Source organism: Choloepus didactylus, chromosome 1, assembly GCF_015220235.1.
Source record: "Choloepus didactylus isolate mChoDid1 chromosome 1, mChoDid1.pri, whole genome shotgun sequence".
Taxonomy (NCBI): domain Eukaryota; kingdom Metazoa; phylum Chordata; class Mammalia; order Pilosa; family Megalonychidae; genus Choloepus; species Choloepus didactylus.
In genome coordinates this window covers 138,528,794-138,552,996 of record NC_051307.1, presented here as the reverse complement: position 1 = coordinate 138,552,996, position 24,203 = coordinate 138,528,794, and the positions used below count along the sequence as shown (strand labels likewise).

At 37.8% G+C, this 24,203-nt stretch overlaps 1 protein-coding gene across 1 annotated transcript in view; it reads left to right on the top strand.

Moving 5' to 3' along the window:
• KCNAB1 (potassium voltage-gated channel subfamily A member regulatory beta subunit 1) overlaps positions 1-24,203 on the top strand; it is a 287,116-nt gene that overhangs the window by 202,869 nt on the left and 60,044 nt on the right. The window contains 3 exon segments of the mRNA XM_037842046.1: positions 1,836-1,880; positions 3,759-3,802; positions 11,814-11,900. Coding sequence (XP_037697974.1) covers positions 1,836-1,880; positions 3,759-3,802; positions 11,814-11,900 — 176 coding nt within the window.

Genomic DNA, 24,203 nt, shown 5'->3' with positions numbered 1-24,203 from the left:
AAACACATTAACATACATCTTTCGCAGACTGCCCTTCAGTTTTGCAAATAAAAATCCAAGCTATCACCATGCCCTGGAAAATTCGTATCAGTTCACGTCTGTCCCCATGAGACTGGTGAAAAGATAAACCACGTCATCATAGCATTGAGTTGTAGAAAGCGATTTCAACTAGGCATGTGCACACTTGCTTCTGATCCCAGTCCCACCACTTGCCAGCTGTGTTGCCAAGAGCAAGCTACTTCACTTCTCTGAGTCTGCATTTCCCCACCTGTAAAATGGGCAGCATAACCATTCACAAGGTTTTGTGTTGATAAGGTGAGATAAGGTATGCAAAAATGTTTTGAAAGTTATGATGTATCATCTCCGTGGGGGTCCACAATAACTTGTCACTCTGTTGTCTACCCTTATTTGAACATAAACGCTAGTGTGCACACCCATATAGGGTTCCACAGAAAGTCCAACTTTGAAAAAAATAAAATCAATTCTATGGTGATGTTTGGATAGAATGTTCAGGTTTTGCAAGCATGACTGCTCTGAATAATTAAGAGGGCTGCATCCATTTTTTATAATATTCTATCCAGCCTTTTTGTTGAAGTTCTGAAAATGTTTGCTGATGGAGACCTGGCTTCCCTATGGCAGATTGCTATTGTAATAGGTGCCATGTGGTTGACAGATTAACCTGGAAAGTGCATCAGTCCTTTAGGGGTGTGTAATCTCCAGGTGCATTTATCTGTAGACCTTCCATTGCAGTGATTCAAATTACTTTTCAGAGAGTCAACTTCAGTAGAATTGGGTTGCTGACATATTCTATAAATTTTTCTTTTTACAGTCAAGTTGTCAGAATTGTCACCATCATTCTCCATTGGTTATCATTAATCATGCCAGGCTTTCATACCGGAGAACCTTGAGGCGTCTCCTCTACAGCTGATGGAATTATAAATACCTTATTTCAAATACTTTTGAAGTTTGGTCTTAACCTTTGAATCTCAGATGATTTTTTTTTCTAGAACAGTTCAATTGAATTACATAGCTAGAGAAACTAAATGGCACTGAGATCTCCTTTCCAACTTAAAATTACATGCCTGTAGTCCTCAAGACATATTTCTTATTCCACCATTATAATGCTATGATTGCATTTCCTGCCCTCTGGGTGTGGCTCTGGGAGGATAGTAAGTTTGCTTGACAAGATTTCCACATCTCCCCTAGGAGTCAAATGGTAAAACCTTGAGTTAAGGCTTTTAGGGCTGTTTTCTTCAAATGACATGTCCTTTTGATAAGATACTCAAAACAATTTTACTCCTATTTATTCTCAATATTATTGACTATTATAATTTACTTCTTCATTAATATTACCATGTAGGCAGCTCCTGCCTGTGACTGTCATGGCTGGAAGGGATAATAACCCAGAGCTTCTAGAATCCATGGCCCTTAATGAAGGGTGGACTTACTCCCAGGAAAAGCTACACTCAACACTATTGTTACACCAGATGCTAAATAAGTAAATTGGTGGCTATTTATTCGGGATGCTAAAGCAATCTATCCTTAGGTCTTTCCACTCATCATCCCTGATGACTGTTTCTGACCCTCCATGCCCACCGACCCACCCACCTTCTCCTTCAACCCCCTTCCTCTAAGATCCTATTTCAAATCCCTGCTCACCAGGTTCCCAGTGTCTTTACATTTCAGTGACATGAATTAACAAATTCTTCTCTTTAACATTTTTTAATGTGAGGTACAATAAGGAATATTTTCCAATGCTATAATAACATAATAAGTATAATATCTTGCCGTTTTTAAAATATTTCTCTGTGTGTATTTGTCTGTTTCATTAACAGGAGGTCCAGCCTGGTCATAACAACCAAACTCTACTGGGGTGGAAAGTAAGTTAAATACCTTTTCTTTTCTCTACCTGACAGAAAACGACCAGTAGCTCATGCTTTCATTCTTTTAGGAAATCATTTTACATTCAACTCGCTAAAATTAATTGGCTTGGAGAGGGACTTTTTTTTTTTCTCACTCTAAGGAAATAGCAATGGGCTTAGGAATTGATTTTAGCAAAACACCCCCAAAGAAATTTGGTGCTAAGCATGTGGTCACTAGTTACTAAGTGATTCATGGAGATTTTCAAATGCCAACCTTACTCATAGCCCATTTCCAAAATATAGTTCAAATTTTGGAAAAAGAGAATAAGCACAAAGCATCACATTAGAAAAGCTACCTAACCCTGCTAAAACTCTTCCAAAAACTGCAAAGAGACTTCCACAGAACGCAAAGATAAAAATACCTTGTCTAGCCCCACGCATAAGTCTCTATCATTTCTACAGAGAGCTTTGAAAGTACTGATAAAAGGAACATCTCATTGGAGAATAACATGGAGCTACCTGTATTATTTGCTATTAGACTAAATGAAAGAGAAGTCCTTTCTCTGTTGTGGGGATGCAGAACAAATTTCACAGAATGAATTGGCTCTGATGGACCTGATAGTGTTTGAACTGGTAGTTGCATTATTCAGCAGGATGTAGAAGTCTGGCTTTTTTTCCTGACAAACTATAAGAAAACAGCAAGCTATTCCATATACCAGAGTGATTGCTGGCACTGTGCTTTTCATGGCAATATAAAAGAATGCAGGAGTCTTAACAAAAACAAAAACAAAAAAAAAAACAGAAAAATAAGAAACCATATTTACCTCCCTGTAATTTATGGAAATACATAAGAAAATAAAAGGAGCAAGTTCTTCTTTAGGAACCTTATAATCAAAATGTATGTGTATATACATTCACGCACCCACATATTTTATTGTTGTTTCTAAGCCTGTTTATGATGAATATGAAGACAGAAAGATGGAATTTAGATTTTTGTTCCTACTGTAGTCTGTACAGAAATAAAACAACATGGTGCCTATGAGAACTGGGGATTTATATTGTCTGAGCTTTGATTTCAAAGTGCCATTGCTTGTCTTTTGCAGTGGTACACAAAATCTTGCTTATAGTTTAGAAAAAAACAGGAAATAAAAGTCTGTAAGAAACATTATATAGTAGAGTACTACATGCAAAATTATCTAATATACTTATAAATGATACAAATCACCAAAGATGAATGGTAAACTTGTTTTTTTTTAAAGAGTCTGCTGAATGTTTTGAAGTTGAAGAAACATTTCATCAACACTTTAAAATCCAGGGAACCATATTTCTTTCTAATTGACCAAAGCTTGAAAATTGTCTGGGAAGCAAAGTCCTGGTTAAGGGTTTGTCTTCTTAGGATACTGATTTAAGAAAGACTTGGTTCATCTCATTTTAAAGGAAAATAGTTTATAAATTTCTTTTGAAAGTCAAAAGGCACTTCCAAATTTTCTTCCTTTCTGAGAAGAGCTAATGATATCATGATAGCAAGCTCACATATGCATGTCAAGTCCTTTTTTGCTTGGAATTGGTTAAAATAAGGTGTGATGTTGAACTATGTGTCAAATTATACGTGGTGGGCATGGCTGAGTTGTTATTACCATGAAGATGGTGATAACTTGGGGACCGTCCATGGTTAATTCATCTCCTGGGGTATCCAAAGGAAAGGTGCTCATTGTGCTGCCCACCAGCCTTCTCTCCTCAGCTTCAAGTGGTGCACAACTTGCCTAGGGGGGTACAGAATTAGTAATTTGGTGTAAGTAAGAGCAATCATTCTTCTGTGCTTTTGGAACAGGGATTAAAAGAAGAAAAAAAAGCACACTACCACTCAAAGTCATTTGCTTCTTTTTTCCCTGGCAGAGCTGAAACAGAAAGGGGGTTGTCAAGAAAACATATTATTGAAGGTGGGTACTGCTGCTTCCATTTTATTTTCATCTGTGGGTTGCTGATACAAGAAAGGTTTCAACCAAATAGGTTCAAAACACATTAGGAGGGAGGGGGAAAAAAAAGCTAAACAAAAAGAAACAAAATCAGCTAGGTTTCTTCTTGGGGTTGACAGTGGGGAGTGGATTGTAGAGCTGGAGAGGGGAGAATGGGAATTCAAAAGAAAAAGGTCAGATTGTCTAGAACATTTCACATTTACAGCTACTGCTTACATTAATAAAAGCTACCTTGACTTTCTTAAAAAGCTTTATTGAGATACAATTTACATACCATAAAAGTTCACCCATTTACAGTGTACTATTCATTGATTATGAGTATATTTACAGAGTTGTACAGCCATCACCATAATCTAATTTTAGAACATTTTCATCACCCCCAAAAGAAACCATGTACTCATTAGCAGTCCCTCCCCATCCCACCCACCCCCCACCTCACCCCTACCTCAGACTGAGCAACCATAGTCTACTTTCTGTCTCTATAGATTTGCCTATTCTGAATATTTCATTAAAATGAAATCATACAATATGTGGTCTTTGGGGACTGGCTTCTTTCACTTAGCATAATATTTTTTTGTTGTTTTATCCATGTTGTATCATGTACTGGCATTTCACTCCTTTTTTAATTGCCTAATGATATTCCATTGTATGAATATACCACATTTATTTTATCCATTCATTAGTTGATGTACATTTGGGTTGTTTCTACTTTTTGGCTATTATGAATAATGCTGCTATGAACATTTGTGCACAAGGTTTTGTATGAGCATATTTTATGGACATATACTTTTTAAAAAGAGTTTATATACATAGGAAAAACTGTAGAAAATATACTACTGGGTAGTAGGACTTTGAATAATTTTATTTATTATTCACTTGACTATATATTACCAAATTTTTACCCTTATGTCTTTTGCAATAAAGAAAAAAATTTTTTAAGGTAGTTGCCATGTATTTCCAACATCTTTGTACTAGTTCCTGAACTATTTCATAAAATAACCACGGTTTTCGAAACTTTAGATTCACAATTCATCATTGAGACAAATGATTTTCTCCTTCTTAAAAATAATTTCACTTATAAAATACCAAAAGTCACCAAAAAATGTACTCTAATCCCACCATTTAAAAAATACAAATAGGTAAAGAAATAAGAATCCCCCTTGCTCATGCCATCTCATTCCACAGTTTGACAATCTGGTATATATTCTTTCCAACTTTTCCCTACATTTACACTGACTTATAAATCTATCCATCTATCTCTATACCTATCTATACAAACTTATTTATAAATACAAAACATCTTTATTATAACAATATAAGCAACCTATATATAGGTATTGACTTACACCTTGCTTTTTTCCCTGTTAAAATGTATCTCTCTCACACACACACACACACTTCTAGTTACTTCCAGTTTTTTAATATTACAAGCAATTGTATAAATGATCATTCTTTTATAAACATGATAGCTTCTAGATGTGGCTTTGTTGGGTCAAAGAATAATGCATACTTTAACACAAAATTATATTTAGTGATTATATATTATATTTTAGTGATGATAATTCTTTGTCTGTTACATGTGTGGCAAACGTTTTCTGCCAGGCTGATATTTCATTGCAAATTTTTTTCTTGCCATGAACCTAATCTGAAATATAATGTTGAATTTGGAGACATTCATCCCATTTTGGAAGTTGGAGATCTTTATTGATCCTCCAAGATGACTACTTTGAATCTTAGACTTATTCTGGAAAAATATGGGATTTCCATATTTATTCCTTTAATTAAAAATGGAAGCTTTGGAAGGTAGATGTCAGGATGAATATAAACATCTATTTAACAGCAATAATTACATAATCCCATTGTTTCTAAAGTGTAGTGTGAGTTTGGAATTTCTCACTAATTAGTTTTTAATATGTTAATATTGGAGACATATGGGCATTGAAGTCACACAGACCTTGGTTCAAGTTCTGACTCTTCTGTCATTTATGAGCTGGGTGACCTTCTACAAGTTAATTAACCTCACTAAGCCTGAGTCTCCTCAACTATAAAACAGGATATAAATATTCCTATCTCACAGAGTTGCTACAAGATTGAAAATAGATAATTCACATTGAGTAAGTGCCTGCCACATTGGAAATACTGAAAAATGTTATTTTTGTTATCATCATCATCATCATCATCATCGTTATCATCATCATTGTTCCTATTAGTGCAACAGCTAGTCCTTATTCTATTGGCAAGGACATGCTCTACTCAGTGGCTCTTTTAGGCTGCCACAATCGAAGACCACATTCTACCACTAAGGAAAGTTTCCAAATGCCTTACCCAAACAGAATGCCTTCTCAGGCCTTACTGTCCTGGTTGACATCGTAAAGCCAAAACCAACTGCCTCTCAAAACAGTTGCCATTTCTGCACTGAACAGTTGCCCCCATGACCTGTTCCATCTCCCACTGAACTTGTCATTGAGAAGTAACTGAAGTCTGCCTGTACCGTCAGGCTGGACAAACACAGCAGCAATGTGCTGCCTCAAAAGTTCTTGCTTTTCTTTTCTTTTCTATTCTTTTTTTTTTTTAACTAACTGATTAGAAAAGAGAGACATTTGGAAAATGGTTCCCACTGGTAATCAACAAAGAAATAGAATCAAAGCAAAAAATAATGGAGAAGGTCTGCTATTATGCCCTTCACTGAATTGAATCGCCATTATTTTCATATTTCCCAATGTGTGTGTATAAGTTCATAATTTGATATCTTTTTAAAATCCGTTTTATTCAAGCTTTATATAACTTAATAGAAATACCTTAAATTCCTTCTCCCTTTAAATGAGTCAGAAATTCTCTTAGGGGCTAATCTCTCAGGATGGATAAACCAGTTCAGCTGAAATCCAACCTGACCCAGATTCAAATTTAACACAGAATTTCAAACTTTTGAGATTGAAGCAGAATTGGGATCCTTTATTAATATGTTGCTATGGTTGTTATTTTACAGTTCATAGTTTCAGCCAAAGACATATGCTCAGGAATATGAGAGTCAGCTCGAAGGATATCTCTTGGCAGGCTGAAATTCGGGAATTATGCAAATTTTGAAGAAAAGCAAAGACATGAGATTTCCATACCCAAAATAAAGTTTGAAGAAACTTGTGAGTCATTAGCCTCAGGTGTCACTGATACTTGCTCTGAGATGAAAGTGACCTTATCTAACATTGGAAATTCGTATGCACATTAAATTTGAGAAGCACTGTTAGAAGATAAGACATGAATGCAATCCATGTAGAGTTCAGCCCACTTGTGTGCTGGATGACCTCGGCCACCTGACTTAGTTTACAGAGCATAAAATAAGCTTGACTTGGGCATAATATATCTTTTTAAAATTCACATGAAAAGCCTTTTCAATGTCCTTGACTTAGGTCCATTAAGATTCTTGAAGAGGGAAAAGAATTTTCACTGATAGGTTTATTACATCCATTTAGAATCCCAAGATCCTTTCAGGCTTTAAAATTATGTTTATTCATTCAACCATTACACAAGTATTCACTAGCCCCAATTTGTGTCAATGTTGAAATTTAGCAGATCAAATTTCTCTAATGCCTAGCATAAAAGAGTAGAAACAGTCTGGAAAGTCAAATTGTAAGAATAAGTCATGTTTGTGTGCTTTACAGTCAAAAGCTGTGTCTATAGTTGCCATTCAGATAAACAACCGTTTTGTTATGTGATTCAAAACCCAAACCTGCTGTTATTGTTTTAGGAGCAGGAGTGGAAAATAATCCAAGAAAGCTCTGCTTTAAACTTTTAGTGAATGGCAAATGTTAAGCCCTACTACCTGCACTTTTTTTAAAAAAGATAATTTGTGGTTTTTTAATTAAAGAAGGATTTTTTTAAAAAACAAATGGATTCACCACAGGATTCCTTCCCAGAGTTTCATGTTCATAGTAAACTTAATCACCCAGCTAGGATAACCATGTTTCACAATGGCAAGTGCAGCCACACATATTATTCTAATCCAGTGCAGCCTTTATAAAAAGAAAATGTGTCTTATATTATTGCTGAGAGGGTCTGCTGAAAAGAAACTGGAAAGTAATATAGTATTTTATTTAAGGCAACATTTTTTTCTAAGCTTATAGGAAAGCAAATGTGTGGTAAGTCAGAAAAATGATAACACAGAATATTTGAATAGAACCCTTGTAGAATCTCCAAACTACCGATTTCCTTGTTTCTGCACATTTGAACCTGCAACAGTGAACATTTAATTCACCTCTATCCATGCCAATCAGCCATAATGTCTAGAATAAGCTTATTTCTTTGGACTTCTATGAAATAGACTTAAGTTGGATTAACGTTCACCTTCTAAACAATTTTGTTCCTGCTAAACTTCAGAAACTAAAAGAAAAATGAACTCGGCTTTCTCTTGCCCATAATACTTGAAAGTTGTTTTCTTTACATAACATAATTTATTATCCTGTGGACTTTTGAGGAATTGCCAGTTAACTTCTACAGATCTCCTCAAGGGCAGGGAACACTTCTCCTGCTCCTTATTCACCTTTCACAGGCATTGGGTCAGTGAGAGAGCCTTCAGCAAGTGCACTTTGCTGCACTGGAGCACTTGCCTCTTAAATTAAGATTAGCTGTATGGCTACCCCTCTAGAGTCAAGATTAATGCATTTTTGCAGATCTGTTTAAACTTAAAATAATACCTGTCACCAAGCTGGTGCTCAACAACCATTTACTAAATGGAGCTAGAACATAACTATTTGTGGCTCTCAAGAAAACATTCTCTGAGCATGTTTATCTTGCTATGGTTTAACTTTTTCTACATGATTAATGCATCCACATAAGAAAAGACACAACTGTGTGATTTGGTTCACAGTCCCATGGAGGACTAAAGCAGAAAGATCATCTAGCCCGATTCCATCTTTGGACAGATGAGGAAACTTAAGCTCAGAGAAGATAAGAGATGTACACCCAAGGTCCTACAAGCTGGCTGAAATTAGTAGCCTGGATCTCAAACCCTGTGCCTCACCTGCATGTCGACTTCTCCACCAAGTGTCAGACTGGCCCATCCGGTTGCTAAGAGCTCCACATGGGTGACTGATGTGCTGTTAAAACTTAACATGACCCCACCACCACTCTGCTTTTCTGACTTCCCCATCTCATTTCACAGGTCCAAAATCTAGGAGTCATCCTGATCCCTCTCCCCCCACACCCTATATCCAGCACACCAGCAGGTCCTCTTATCTCTACTTGCACAATTTTTCCCTAATTTGAACACTGCTCGCTAACTTAGTCCAAGCTTCTTCACTACAGGAGCCTCCTGGCTGGTCTCCCTCCCGGCTTTCACTCTTGCCCTCTATAGGTCATTTCCCCTTATGGCAAGTCAGAGTGATGGGTTCAAAATGGAAATCTGGTATCATACCCCTGCTTAATCCAGCCCTGCCCCCGCAATGTCATGCTTTTCTATCTCATGTATAATAAAATCCAAAATCCATACCATGTATGACAAGGCTTCATGCTATTGAGAAGTGATTGATGGTGTCTCTGAGAGGTACAATCTCCTTTGACTCCATTTTAAAGTCAGAGTTAGGCCTTGGTGGACCACTGACCTGATGCAACATGTCATTTCTCCTATTCTCACATGAGTGCATGTGAATCTCTGCCCAAATATCAAGAAAGAATACTTCCAGAGAAAAAATTAAGAGGTGAGGAATATCCAGATACAATGAGACTGACCTGTTTATCAAGTCCATGCCATTCTTTATGGGTACACATCATTACCTCGAACAAAGAACCTACGCCAATGGATGCTCTCGAAATGCACTGTTAACTCCTTAGAAATGAAGACCCTGTCCTTACATCTCTGTACCCTTAGAGCCCAGCACAGTTTCAGAATAAAATTGGGACTCGATGCATGCTTGTTGCATGGAAGAGTAAACCACTTAAGTCATGCATTGGCTGTGAAATGCCTGATCACGCAGCATGATCTAGATAGAGTCAACGGTGCTGAGTTAGTTGTAGCTTCTTCTCCTGGTTACCCGCAGCCCACACTGAGCTGTTTGGAAGAGACTGAAGGAAGGGGGGCCATCATTAGAAAGGAGGACATTGTTTCCAGAGCCAGGCAGGGACCAAAACTGTAATTAAACACCTTTCCCCAAAACCAGGGGTCCGGTGAAAATCTTTGGTATCTGCTCTTTGGCACCTCTCACTCTGAACCTTTCTCAATGTATAAAACCACTGTTACAATTACCACATGATATTTCTGTAGACTATTGTGCTTACAAAGTGCTTAACAACTGATTTTGTTTGTTCTCTAGCACCATGATTCTGAAGGGGTTAAGTATTGTTATCCCTATCACAGATTAGAGAACTGAGACACACACACAAAAAAAGGTCAAATAACCCAGGTGGAATCATACAGCATGCTAGGGTACAGATTTCCAAATTCTTAAACCTTGTGATACCCTATTATTTGTTTGCTTGGTTATCCTGTCCTCCCCTTACCACCACCCCCCCATACAATTGCTTCCAAAAAGTGGCTCATATCATAGTGCTTATAAAAGTAAATTTAATTTCAAGCAGGCTCTTGAGATAACAGGTGCTACCCTGGGCCTGAACATCACTGCAGATTTTTAAGAGAAGACACTGGACCTTATTACACCTGTATGCCCTAATCTTTTCATTCATGCTTCTTTTAACAAGCTGCCTTCACAGACAATCCATTCTCAATGAATGTGAAATACTTCCGGAGCTATATTCAAGCACTCCATTCTCCTGTCAGAAAGCAATTGTAGCTGGCTGATAAACCAGTTTGAAAAATCAGATTTAAATGAGCCAAATTTAAATTTATAAGAGCCTCATTTAACATGCAATTAATTTTATGCATTTCATAATAAAAGAAAAACCTCCGGTCTTCCTGAGGAATTAAACAGGCTGATAAGGAAATGCTGTGCCTCATGGAAATGAGATGAAATGATTCTCTAACATTGTCATCCTTTTGGTTGCATAATATTATATACAATACAGTCTATTTCAGGGAAGTATTAATTTTAGTAAGATTAGTTAATTTTTCTGATGACTCACAGGAATGTGAATAAATGGTTAGGGCGGAAACAGAGCTGAGGTTTTTCAGGAAGGACTCCTTCAAAATGAGACCCCCTCATTGCTAATTAGCTTACTGATTCTCAAAGAGCTGCAACATTTTATCCCTTTTCTTTTACAACTGTTTGAAGACAATAGCTGAAAGCTTCTCCCTTTGGAAGTTTTCATAATGTTCCTAAAACCAGATTTTTTTTTTAAGCTCTTACTTCTTCTCATATTCTCTCATAAGTCTTTATAGCTTCTAGTGTTTTTGTTTCTTCCCCCAAAAATGGGGAATAATAGAAATAGTAGAGTTCAGCTATATTTTAGGTTGTTCAAACTTTGTTACAATTAATAAAATGTAGAGCAAAACCTTCATTTGCCAACCCTTTTCTGTTACTATTAAAACCCATATGTATATTACAATGGGATTAAGGCAGTCACTTATTTGTGATGTATACCATTTTATTGGGTTTCATGTGTGAAAAATATATCACCATCCTACTGTAAGTCCATTGAATAATTCCAAAACTAGACATCAGTTTGCATTTTTAAGGAAAAAGAAAATTAGCTCTTGAAGAAAAGCTGCTTTTTATTCTAAACTTTGCTTCTGGATACTGCCACATATGAGTCACTGTAAACGATCATTACTAAGTATTTTCAAGTAGGAGTGCTGTTATCATTAGGCAAATTCTAATTATTTCGGGGGGGGAGGGGCAAGGCAGCCTTTGCTGAATTTTTTAAAAGATTCTAAGGGCCATTTACAACATCATTGTAGTCAATGTCATTTTGAAACTAATCCAATGCCTTCTTGTTTAAAAAAAAAATTTCTTGAAGAAACCCAAACTTCACCTCTTTCTAATAGTTCTCCTATTTGAACTTTTTGGTTTTTTTCTGCTGCTGCTCCCAGGATTGAAGGGCTCCCTCCAGAGGCTGCAGCTTGAGTATGTGGATGTCGTCTTTGCAAATCGACCAGACAGTAACACTCCCATGGAAGGTGAGTGAAGAAATTTAATTTAAAACTTTAAGTTACTGATTCTAGCTTGAGGACTTATTCCACACACGGTAGGAAATTAAAATATTCAAAGAGATCTGACTGAATATGAAAAATAAAACCTTTCTAGTTGATGTCTTTCAGCCTCAATATTTATCCTCAAAGCAAATGCTCTGCCTCCTGCCTCTTCATTATTTTTTTAAGTAGTTGATGGAATTGGGATTGTGGCCCCTGCTGGTTACAGCCTCACTTTTCCAGGTGCATTTCACTTTTGTGATTTCATCAACTAAAAAACACTAAAATTAATTGGAGGGGGAGTTTATAACCCTGCTATCATTATTTCAAATTAAGTCCTCTGAGGGTCTTCCTATTTTATAATGGCTCTGAGTCTGATTAGTTTTCCATCTGCAGTAACAGGTGCTAAGTAGTGCCAGGAGCTGAGGTTTTTCAGGAAGGACTCCTTCAAAATGAGACCCTCTCATTGCTAATTAGCTTATTGATTCTCAAAGAACTGCAACATTTTACCCCTTTTCTTTTACAACTGTTTGAAGACAATAGTTTAAAGCTTCTCCCTTTGGAAGTTTTCATAATGTTCCTAAAACCAGATTTTCTTCAATTTACATTTATTTACAGAACCTGCCTAGGATGATTGAAAAAGACTGTAGTTTTCAGGGACAAGGAGAAAACAATGTACTAGTTAACTGAGATTTACAACCATACAAATTATCATTTGCCTGAGATGATTGAAAATGAAGATGTTTGAGGGAAGGAGGAAAAGGGAATGCTCTGGTTAATTGAGGTTTACAATATGATATGGATTACCAATTTTCAAAGAATTAGAATAAGGTAATAGACATAAAATTGCTTTGAAGGTAATTTCATCCTTGAAATTGCAGGTCAGGATCTTGTAATCAATCATGGTCTGTGAATATTTACTCTTGCTATAGGGCAAATGTAGTTATAGAAGAATAAATGACTGGGGTAGATATGAATTTTTCAGTAAGTTGCATTTCTGACAAAAAAAATTTATGGAAATTATTTTCCTTGCCGTTTATCTCTTTCTCAACTACAGCGAAACGTTAAATGCTATATACACACAAACACACACACACAATTTATATATAGAGACATATACACAATTTTCTCCTAGAGTTTTCTACTTTCTTGATTCTGGGTAAATAAGAATTTACTATATAGCAATATCACCACTGGATATTCATAAGAAGTGATTATCCATAGAAACAAGAAAGCAAGGATTAGGTGTTTGGTAAGGCAACTCAGAAACATTTTATTTGTACAAGAAGTATTTATTGCAAGGATAATTATGATGTCACACTATTCTCAGTGATACATCAAAACAGCACTAAAGCTGTTTAGTCAGCAAAAGTATCAAATAAAATGTGGTTTAGTGGGGACTGTGAAAACTAGAATTGCTTCCCATTTTAAGTGCCCAGTGACTATTTTCCTCTTTTCTTCCTCCCTCCCTTTCTTCCTTCCTTTCCATTTTTCTTACTTTCCTTTATAATTATACCATGTGTAAGAGAGCAGAACCTCTGGAATTTTTCAGGGGTCCTTTTTTTTTTTTGCCCACTTTTCCCAACTTACACCTATTTTTAATTTTAGGAATATATTGTAGGATTCTCTCAAACTGGAAAAATTATAATTCGAATTATACCTACAGAAGAAGGAAACTCTCAGTTAGGAACCGAACTAAGTGATACTGACAAGTTAAGGGTGTCTCTTGTCTAAACACTGATTATGTGTTTACATAACATACATCCATACATAACATACATTGCTTGTGATGGAGTTTGTAACTGCAGCAGGTCCAGCCTCTGTTGGAATCAGAGAGAATTTACATATTCCCCAAGTTCTTTATATAAATTTCCACAAAGCAGACCAGGAAGCTAAATTATCATGAGTCATCCAACTTCCAAAGCCTAATGAAGGGCGTCAAACTATGGAGATTTGCCATTTGGGGGCCTTGTTGATAAGGTCAAGGAATGTGGTATTTTGTCACTAAGCAGCAATCAACTACCCTGTGTTATAATGAGGCCTCCGCACAGCCATCCCGTCACAGGTCCCAGGCTCATTCCTCAGGAGGATCTCGCAGGGACATTCCACAGTCAATCAGGATTTGTTCCAGATTGAAATCACTTCCCATTGAGTGCTCCCTAGCTTTCAGGAAATGTGTTGATCAAACTTAGCCTGCATGTTTGTTCCAAGGTGGGCCCCATGGAAATGCCCAAGTGTGAATCTAGTCTCTGGGAACACATTCCCCGCATTTAGTCTTTTACACGTTACTGTAACAGACAAGTACTAATCTGGGAGTTACAGGGAAGAAACAGGAAATAAAAGGGACAGAGATTGTCAGGTGGCCTTGAGGGGATTCGCTTCTTTAAAAGTGAGGGAAGGAGGGCAGGGCAAGATGGCGGACTGGTGAGCTGTATGTTTTAGTTACTCCTCCAGGAAAGTAGGTAGAAAGCCAGAAACTGCGTGGACTGGACACCACAGAGCAATTTGACTTTGGGCATACGTCATACAACACTCATGAACATGTTGAACTGCTGAGATCAGTGAAATCTGTAAGTTTTTGTGGCCAGGGGACCCGCACCTCTCCCTGCCAGGCTCAGTCCCGTGGGAGGAGGGGCTGTCAGCTCCGGGAAGGAGAAGGGAGAACTGCAGTGGCAGCTGTTATCAGAAACTCATTCTACTGATCCAAATTCCAACCATAGATAGACTGAGACCAGACACCAGAGAATCTGAGAGCAGCCAGCCCAGCAGAGAGGAGACAAGCATAGCAAAAAACAGCAAGAAAAACTCAAAAATAAAAGCAGAGGATTTTTGGAGTTCTGGTGAACACAGAAAGAGGCAGGGCAGAGCTCAGGCCCTGAGGCTCATATGCAAATCCTGAAGAAAAAGTGATCTCTCTGCCCCCTGGATCTTTCCTTAATGGCCCTAATTTCTCTGTCTCTTAGCATTTCAATAACCCATTAGATCTGTGAGGAGGGCTTTTTTTTTTTTTTTATCTTTTTTTTTCTGTTTCTTAAACAATTACTCTAAGAAGCCCAGTACAGAAAGCCTCAAAGACTTGCAGTTAGGGCAGGTCAACACAAGAGCAGAACTAAGAGAGCTCTGAGACAAAAGGCAATAATCCAGTGGCTGAGAAAATTCACTAAACACCACAACTTTCCAAGAAAAGGGGGTGTCCGCTCACAGCCATCATCCTGGTAGACAGGAAACACTCCTGCCCGTCGCCAGCCCATAGTCCAGAGCTGCCCCAGACAACCCAGTGTGATGGAAGTGCTTCAGATAACACGCACACACCACAAAACTGGGTGTGGACATTAGCCTTCCCTGCACCCTCAGCTGGTTGTCCCAGAGTTGGGAAGGTGGAGCTGTGTGAATTAATAAAGCCCCATTCAGCCATCATTTCAGCAGACTGGGAGCCTCCCTACACAGCCCTGCAGCCCAGAACCACCCAGGGGGACGTCACTCACCTGTGACATAGCACAGTCAACCCTCAACAGAGGACCAGGAGGTGCACGGCCTGGAAGAGGGACCCACTCACAAGTCTCAGGGGCCATACACCAATACCAAGGACTTGTGGGAAAGTGGCAGAGACAAACTGTGGCAGGACTGAACTGAAGGATTAGACTATTGCAGCAGCTTTAAAACTCCAGGAACACCAGGGAGATTTGATTGTTAGAGCCACCCCCCCTCCCTGACTGCCCAGACACACGCCCCATATACAGGATGGGCAATACCAACTACACACGCAAGCTTGGTACACCAATTGGACCCCACAAGACTCACTCCCTCACTCACCATAAAGGCAAAGCAGGGGAGAACTGGCTTGTGGAGAACAGGTGGCTCGTGGACGCCACCTGCTGGTTAGTTACAGAAAGTGTACGCCATGAAGCTGTAGATCTGATAAATTAGAGATAAGGACTTCAATTGGTCTACAAATCCTAAAAGAACCCTATCAAGTTAAGCAAATGCCAAGAGGCCAAAAACAACAGAAAATTCTAAAGCATATGAAAAAACCAGATGATATGGATAACCCAAGCCCAAACAACCAAATCAAAAGATCAGAAGAGACACAGTCCCTAGAGCAACTAATCAAAGAACTAAAGATGAACAATGAGACCATAGTATGGGATACAAAGGATATCAAGAAGACCCTAGAAGAGCATAAAGAAGACATTGCAAGACTAAATAAAAAAATGGATGATCTTATGGAAATTAAAGAAACTGTTGACCAAATTAAAAAGACTCTGGATACTCACAGTACAAGACTAGAGGAGTTGAACGATGAATCAGTGACCTGGAAGATGAGAGAATGGAAAATAAAAGCACAAAAGAAAGAATGGGGAAAAAAATTGAAAAAATCGAAATGGACCTCAGGGATATGATAGATAATATAAAACATCCAAATATAAGACTCATTGGTGTTCCAGAAGGGGAAGAAAAAGGTAAAGGTCTAGGAAAAGTATTCAAAGAAATTGTTGGGGAAAACTTCCCAAATCTTCTAAACACCATAAATACACAAATCATAAATGCCCAGTGAACTCCAAATAGAATAAATCCAAGTAAACCCGCTCCAAGACATACTCTGATCACACTGTCAAACATGGAAGAGAAGGAGCAAGTTCTGGAAGCAGCAAGAGAAAAGCAATTCACCACATACAAAGGAAACAGCATAAGACTAAGTAGTGACTACTCAGCAGCCACCACGGAGGTGAGAAGGCGGTGGCACGATATATTTAAACTTCTGAGTGAGAATAATTTCCAACCAAGAATTCTTTATCCAGCAAAGCTCTCCTTCAAAATTGAGGGAGAGATAAAATTTTTCACAGACAAACAAAGGCTGAGACAATTTGCTAACAAGAGATCTGCCCTACTGGAGATACTAAAGGGAGCCCTACAGACAGAGAAACAAAGAAAGGACAGAGAGACTTGGAGAAAGGTTCAGTAATAAAGAGGTTCAGTATGGGTACATTAAAGGACATTAATAGAGAGAGGGGAAAAATATATATGACAAACATAAACCAAAGGATAAGATGGCTGATTCAAGAAATGCCTTGATGGTTATAACGTTGAATGTAAATGGATTAAACTCCACAATTAAAAGATATAGATTCGCAGAATGGATCAAAAAAAAATGAACCATCAATATGTTGCATACAAGAGACTCATCTTAAGACACAGGGACACAAAGAAATGGAAAGTGAAAGGATGGAAAAAAATATTTCATGGAAGCTACAGCCAAAAGAAAGCAGGTGTAGCAGTATTAATCTCAGGTAAAATAGACTTTAAATGCAGGGATGTTTTGAGAGACAAAGAAGGCCACTACATACTAATAAAAGGGGCAATTCAACAAGAAGAAATAACAATCATAAATGTTTATGCACCCAATCAAGGTGCCACAAAATACATGAGAGAAACACTGGCAAAACTAAAGGAAGCAATTGATGTTTCCACAATAATTGTGGGAGGCTTCAACACATCACTCTCTCCTATGGAAAGATCAACCAGACAGAAGACCAATAAGGAAATTGAAAACCTATACAACCTGATAAATGAATTAGATTTAACAGACATATATAGAACATTACATCCCAAATCACCAAGATAAACATACTTCTCTAGTGCTCACGGAACTTTCTCCAGAATAGATCATATGCTGGGACATAAAACAAGCCTCAATAAATTTAAAAAGATTGAAATTATTCAAAGCACATCCTCTGACCACAATGGAATACAAATAGAAGTCAATAACCACCAGAGACTTAGAAAATTCACAAATACCTGGAGATTAAACAACACACTCCTAAACAATCAGTGGGTAAAAGAAGAAATAGAAAGAGAAATTGCTAAATATATAGAGACGAATGAAAATGAGAACACAACATATCAAAACTATGGGATGCAGCAAAAGCGGTACTGAGGAGGGAATTTATAGCACTAAACGCATATATTAAAAAGGAAGAAAGAGCCAAAATCAAAGAATTAATGGATCAACTGAAGAAGCTAGAAAATGAACAGCAAACCAATCCTAAACCAAGTAGAAGAAAAGAAATAACAAGGATTAAAGCAGAAATAAATGACATAGAGAACAAAAAAACAATAGAGGATAAACAACACCAAAAGTTGGTTCTTTGAGAAGATCAACAAGATTGACAAGCCCCTAGCTAGACTGACAAAATCAAAAAGAGAGAAGACCCATATAAACCAAATAATGAAGGAGAAAGGTGACATAACTGCAGATCCTGAAGAAATTAAAAAAATTATAAGAGGATACTATGAACAACTGTATGGCAACAAACTGGATAATGTAGAGGAAATGGACAATTTCCTGGAAACATATGAACAACCTAGACTGACCAGAGAAGAAAGAGAAGACCTCAACCAACCCATCACAAGCAAAGAGATCCAATCAGTCATCAAAAATCTTCCCACAAGACGGTTACTGCAAAGGAGAGGCTAGGCCTCCCTATGGTTGTGCCTAAGAGCCTCCTCCCGAATGCCTCTTTGTTGCTCAGATGTGGCCCTGTCTCTCTAGCTAAGCCAACTTGAAAGGTGAAATCACTGCCCTCCCCCCTACGTGGGATCAGACACCCAGGGGAGTGAATCTCCCTGGCAACGTGGAATATGACTCCCGGGGAGGAATGTAGACCTGGCATCGTGGGACGGAGAACATCTTCTTGACCAAAAGGGGGATGTGAAAGGAAATGAAATAAGCTTCAGTGGCAGAGAGATTCCAAAAGGAGCCGAGAGGTCACTCTGGTGGGCACTCTTACGCACAATTTAGACAACCCTTTTTAGGTTCTAATGAATTGGGGTAGCTGGTGGTGGATACCTGAAACTATCAAACTACAACCCAAAACCCATGAATCTCAAAGATAATTGTATAAAACTGTAGTTTATGAGGGGTGACAATGGGATTGGGAAAGCCATAAGGACCACACTCCACTTTGTCTAGTTTATGGATGGATGAGTAGAAAAATAGGGGAAGGAAACAAAAAAAGAAACAAAGGCACCCAGTGTTCTTTTTTACTTTAATTGCTCTTTTTCACTTTAATTATTATTCTTGTTATTTTTGTGTGTGTGCTAATGAAGGTGTCAGGGATTGGTTTAGGTGATGAATGTACAACTATGTAATGGTACTGTGAACAATCGAATGTATGATTTGTTTCGTATGACTGCGTGGTATGTGAATATATCTCAATAAAATGAAGATTTAAAATAAAAAAAAAAAGTGAGGGAAATGTCTGAGCTTGTTCTGGGTTCCCTGTTGTTATTAAGATTCATTTCTACAATGATTTTGTAAATCATATGTCTGCCTGTGAGTGAAAGTTATACATAAACAATGGGATCTACCTTAGGAGGATTATGGTGTTTCTAAAAATGGTACAAAAGTTACATGTCATGCACGGTCAAAATTACCCTTGAAAATTCCATAGTGATTCCTTGTTAGTCAATGTTCCTTTATAGCCTTTAATTAATTATGCAAGTACTTCTCCAAATATAGTGATGAAACCACCACCAGATACTTGCCCAATTTTTTTTTTTGTAATGGCAGGAAAACCCTTAATATCATTTGCATACATTCTTCATTTCAACAACTTGCATTGGCTTGTTTAGGTTCTATTGTATCCTTGTATTTCCTTGTAATATAAGTAATGCAACAGTGGTTGCCAGGAAGATATTCTTGAATTGTCATACATTAAATCTGTATATATTGGCACTGCACTGTACATGCTTGCTGGGATATTTCACAAAAGACCCCTTGTATTCATCAACTGTCTTTTTTGGTTTCCCTGTCAATCCTATGGAACAACAACATGCACTAACAATTTTGATGAGGCACCTATTTTAAAATTGTCATAACTTAGCACCTTCCTAATGAGAGAACCCACACCCACTCAGCACTAGCTCTTCTCCATTGATGATTCCTAAGTAGAGAGGCATGCAAGAACTTGGGGACCCTAGAAGGTCTCCAGACGTAAAGCATGCAAACTTCAAGGGTCATGTGTGCACCCATATTGGGTACCTCTAAGAGACATTATAAACAACTTTGACCTAAATGGTATTAAAATGATTACCTCATTTATTTGATTTGTTCCATCCAAGAATGTTAATCAGGAGCATTTCTAAAATAAGCCAGGTTTCATCCAGTTTCACATGACATACAGCAACCAAATGAACCAGGAAAATATTAAAAGCACCACCTTCACAATACATTGGCATCATAAATCCAATTAGTTGTTGGCTTTCACTCTTCCTTAGAAAATCTGTAGACTGAAAGAAAGTTCCCTCAAAAGAATGACTGTAAATTCCAAATGCGCAACCAGTGGAGAAGGGGAGGAGACACTTCATTTGCAATCTACAGCCCTATCGAACATATTTAGACATCTTAGAGCTACAGGGAGATGTTTCTGTCAACAGAGAGAAACTGGTTTACTTTTTCCTCTGTCCTTCTTGCTTATTTTTCTGATTCACCTCGTAGTAAATCACTTTACTTTCACAGCATCTGCCATGCCATCTGTCTCTTCTACAATATCTGGCATCAATGTCATGTTTTCCAATCCTAGAAGAAATCAGCTACACACCCCATTTCTCCGTTCTGATGGTGCTGCGTTCATCAAAGTAGAGTCACTGAGAGTTCCTTGTGCTCGATGACACTCATATTCTTACTTCCATAAATCCCCATGTATTTCAAAATCTTCTCTTGAGTGCTTTAGACAAAAGGAAATTTATTCAGACATGGATAGACAGAGAACATTTGTTTGTCTGAGAAAATGCCCTAGGATTTTTTTGGGAGGGTTGGTTTTTTGTCATTCCCAAATACCAAGCTAATTTCTCCATCTATACCCTTCCTACTGCCCCCTAGAGGAAGTAATTGAGCACAACCACATCATGGAAGGGGGCAGTAAATTGTGTGTACTGCCTGTGAATAACAGCGAAAAGAGGGGACCCCTTTAAGTTTATATAGCTTTGAAAAGGAAAAAAAAATTCCTGCTAATTTTTTGAGCTGAGAATATTATGATATTTTAAATTAAAATACATTTTAATTAAATTTTAATGTAAAAAGCACTTGGAATTGAGCCTTATTACTTTCCTTTTTGTCAAAACTGGTAAATATCATAGAATCCCTGAGTCATTATATATTATTCCCTTGAATAATGTTATTCCTTGAATAAAGTATCAAGTTATTTATTTTTTCATGCCAGTAGGTCAGTGCAGACTTACAAAAGTAACCCAGATATTTTAATTTAAAATAAGAGAGACAAAACAAAATTAGGTTCACTTAAGTCCCATATATCATGCCAAACAACCCATTCCATAGTATTTACTTTTTCTAAGCCATTTTTTTTAGTGCTTCCACCTGCAGTTGCCTCGACCTCCAGGAATCTAGGATATCCATTGACAACTCGGGAAATTCCAGAAAGGATTGATGGCAACATCATAGCATCCCACATTTTCTGCATTTCATCAATTCCAGAAACACAGGCCCTGGATATTTAGCATCAAAGTGAAGATTTCAGAAACTAAAATGTAATGACGTAAAAACCTAGAAATACTGTATTAGGGTTCTCTAGGGAAACAGAATCGATGAGAGATATCTATCAATATAAGATTTATAAAAGTGTCTCACGCAACTGTGGATATGCATGAGTCCAAATTCCGTAGGGCAGGCAGCAAACTGGCAACTCCAATGAAGATGTTTGATGAACTCTTCAGGAAACGAACTGGCAACTTCGATGAATGTGTTCGATGAACTCCTCAGGAAACGAACTGGCAAGTTCGACTAACTCCTCAGGAAATGCTTCGCTGGTCAGCCAAAGAAGAAGTGAAGGTCCTCTATCTGTTTCACTTAAAAGTCTTCAACTGACTTTAAATCCAGCTGACTGCATTCTCTCATTGTGGAAGACGCACCCTTCATTGACGTCATTAGTCACAGCTGCAGCCAATTGACTGATGATTTAATAAACCAGCCTGTTGGTTCATTAACCAGCCACAAACGTCCTCACAGCAATGTTTAGGCCAGTGCTTGCTTGACCAGACAGCTGGGTACCATCACCTGGCCAAGATGACACATGAACCTAACCATCACAATTATCTTCCCTGAAAGACACCCCCCAACCTCTCCCAAAAAGCGTACTAACAGCATGAAGAATTTGCAATAACAGTAGAAATATAATGTGAGCCATATATTTAATTTAAATTTTGTAGTAACCACATTTTATAAAAGTAAAGAGAAAAAGATGCACTTAATTTCAATAATATATTGTATTTAACCCAACATATCAAAAATATCATTTCAACATATAATCAATATAAAACTTGAGATATTTTACAACCTTCTTTACTAAGTCTTAGAAATTTGTTATGTATCTCACACAGCACATCTTAATTCAGACAGCTTCATTTCAAGTGCTCAATAGCCACATGTGGCTAGTGGCTACTTTATTGGACCACACAGGTCTATAAACTCTATACTCAGTCTAGCAGAGCACGAGGCACATGGTAGTGCTCAATAAATATTTTTGGAATAGATGGATAGAAGATGGGATGAATGAGTAAATAAATGTTCGAGTGATTGAATGAATCAAGCTTTAAAGTGAAATAGACCCAACTTCATTTTTTTCTACTTGAAAACCTATTTTGGTTTTCTAACAACTGTGAACATTCATGTGCCTTGTCTAATTCAGCATATTTCACAGTGATATTAAGAAGGGCAGGTTGTTGGCAAACAGCCCCAGGATTCTCTTACATCCCATTGCTCCTCACCTGCAGTAACAGTAGATCCAGATGCTGGATCTCTCTCCAGAAATGAATAGAGGGATGATTCTGTGACAACACAATTGCCCGTAAGGATTATGATATCAAATTGTCTAACACATGTCATTTATGACGCTGGCTGGGATGCTCCTAGGGCCTCTGATGTTCATCATATAAATTTTACCTCCTGGCTTGAAAAGCTTGGACAGCTGAGTTTTCAAGAAATTAATTCGGAGAAAATGATTCTCATATCCAAGAAGATGAGCCAAACCCTATGAAGCCTGTGACAAAAATTTGGGTTCAAATTTTACTAAATCAGTTTTATTTCCATTTTACTGTGAATCCATGAGAAACCTATTCAGCTGATGTTTTATCCTTTACAAAACAACAAGTCATGCCATAAAAGGAGAAATTCATTTCATCCATTCTAGGAAACAATACTGAAGGGAGAATGGGTTCTGTTTAGGTTCCTTCAGTCTGTGGCTTGGCTTTTTAGAAAAATCTCACATTTCTGTTTATCGTGGGCCTCTCATTGAGGCAATATTTCTGCAGGGTGGACTGTGGCATGAGACAGACTTGGCGTCAGTCCTGGCTCTGCCACCTCCTAGAATCTAGACTTAAGGCAAGTTGCCATCCTCACTCAAGCTCAGTTTCCCCTCCTGAAAATGGAGAAATCCCATAAAGTGAGACCTGCGTGAGTTTACAATGTCGGACAGCACCTCACTCATAGTGAGGGCAAGCAAACATAAGGCCCCTTTCTAGAATGCCCCATATAATATAAAATCCCCCTTTCTCTGGATCACTTCTCAGACATAATGGGAGAAGTCCAAGTCTCTGAATTACCATGTGATAAAAATCATGCAGAGGTGACCAAGCTGCAGGGTGAACCAGGGTCCGTGATGGGGTTGTGAAGGAATCAAGGTACAGAACTGGCAATGGGATTGTCTTCTAGCCCATTTTTCCTTTCTTGAAATTTTGTTCTGAAATCCTCAGGCCCTTAAATTCATTTAATTCTAGATTTTCCATGTGTTGAACCGTGTTGAATTCTGTAATGCAGACTTTGCTGTATTATTTAAGATCATTCAGTTCTGCTCTAGAAAGCAAGAGAAACAGGCAAATAAGGAAGATAACTGACACTGGGTAGAGATGCAAGTAGCTTGTGAGACATAGAATTCACATAAAGGGTAAGATAAAACTAAGTGTGTTGGTAACCTCTGAGTCTCAGTAGCCAACAGGCAAAGTAGAGAGAGAACGTGTTCAGCCTGAAAGATGATCTTGTGACAGTGACTTTATTTTCAAAGAAATCTCTAGGGAAAAACCTCAATAATAGGATTCCTTCATTTACTCAATTGATAGTCATTAAATACCTACGATGTGCCAGGCACTGTTCTAGACACTGGATAGAAATGAATAAATCAGGCAAAAACTCTGCCCTTATAGAAATTACATTCTTGTGGGGGAATCAGACAATAAAGTTACAAGAAAAATACAGTAGATAGTAATAATAGTAAGGAGGAG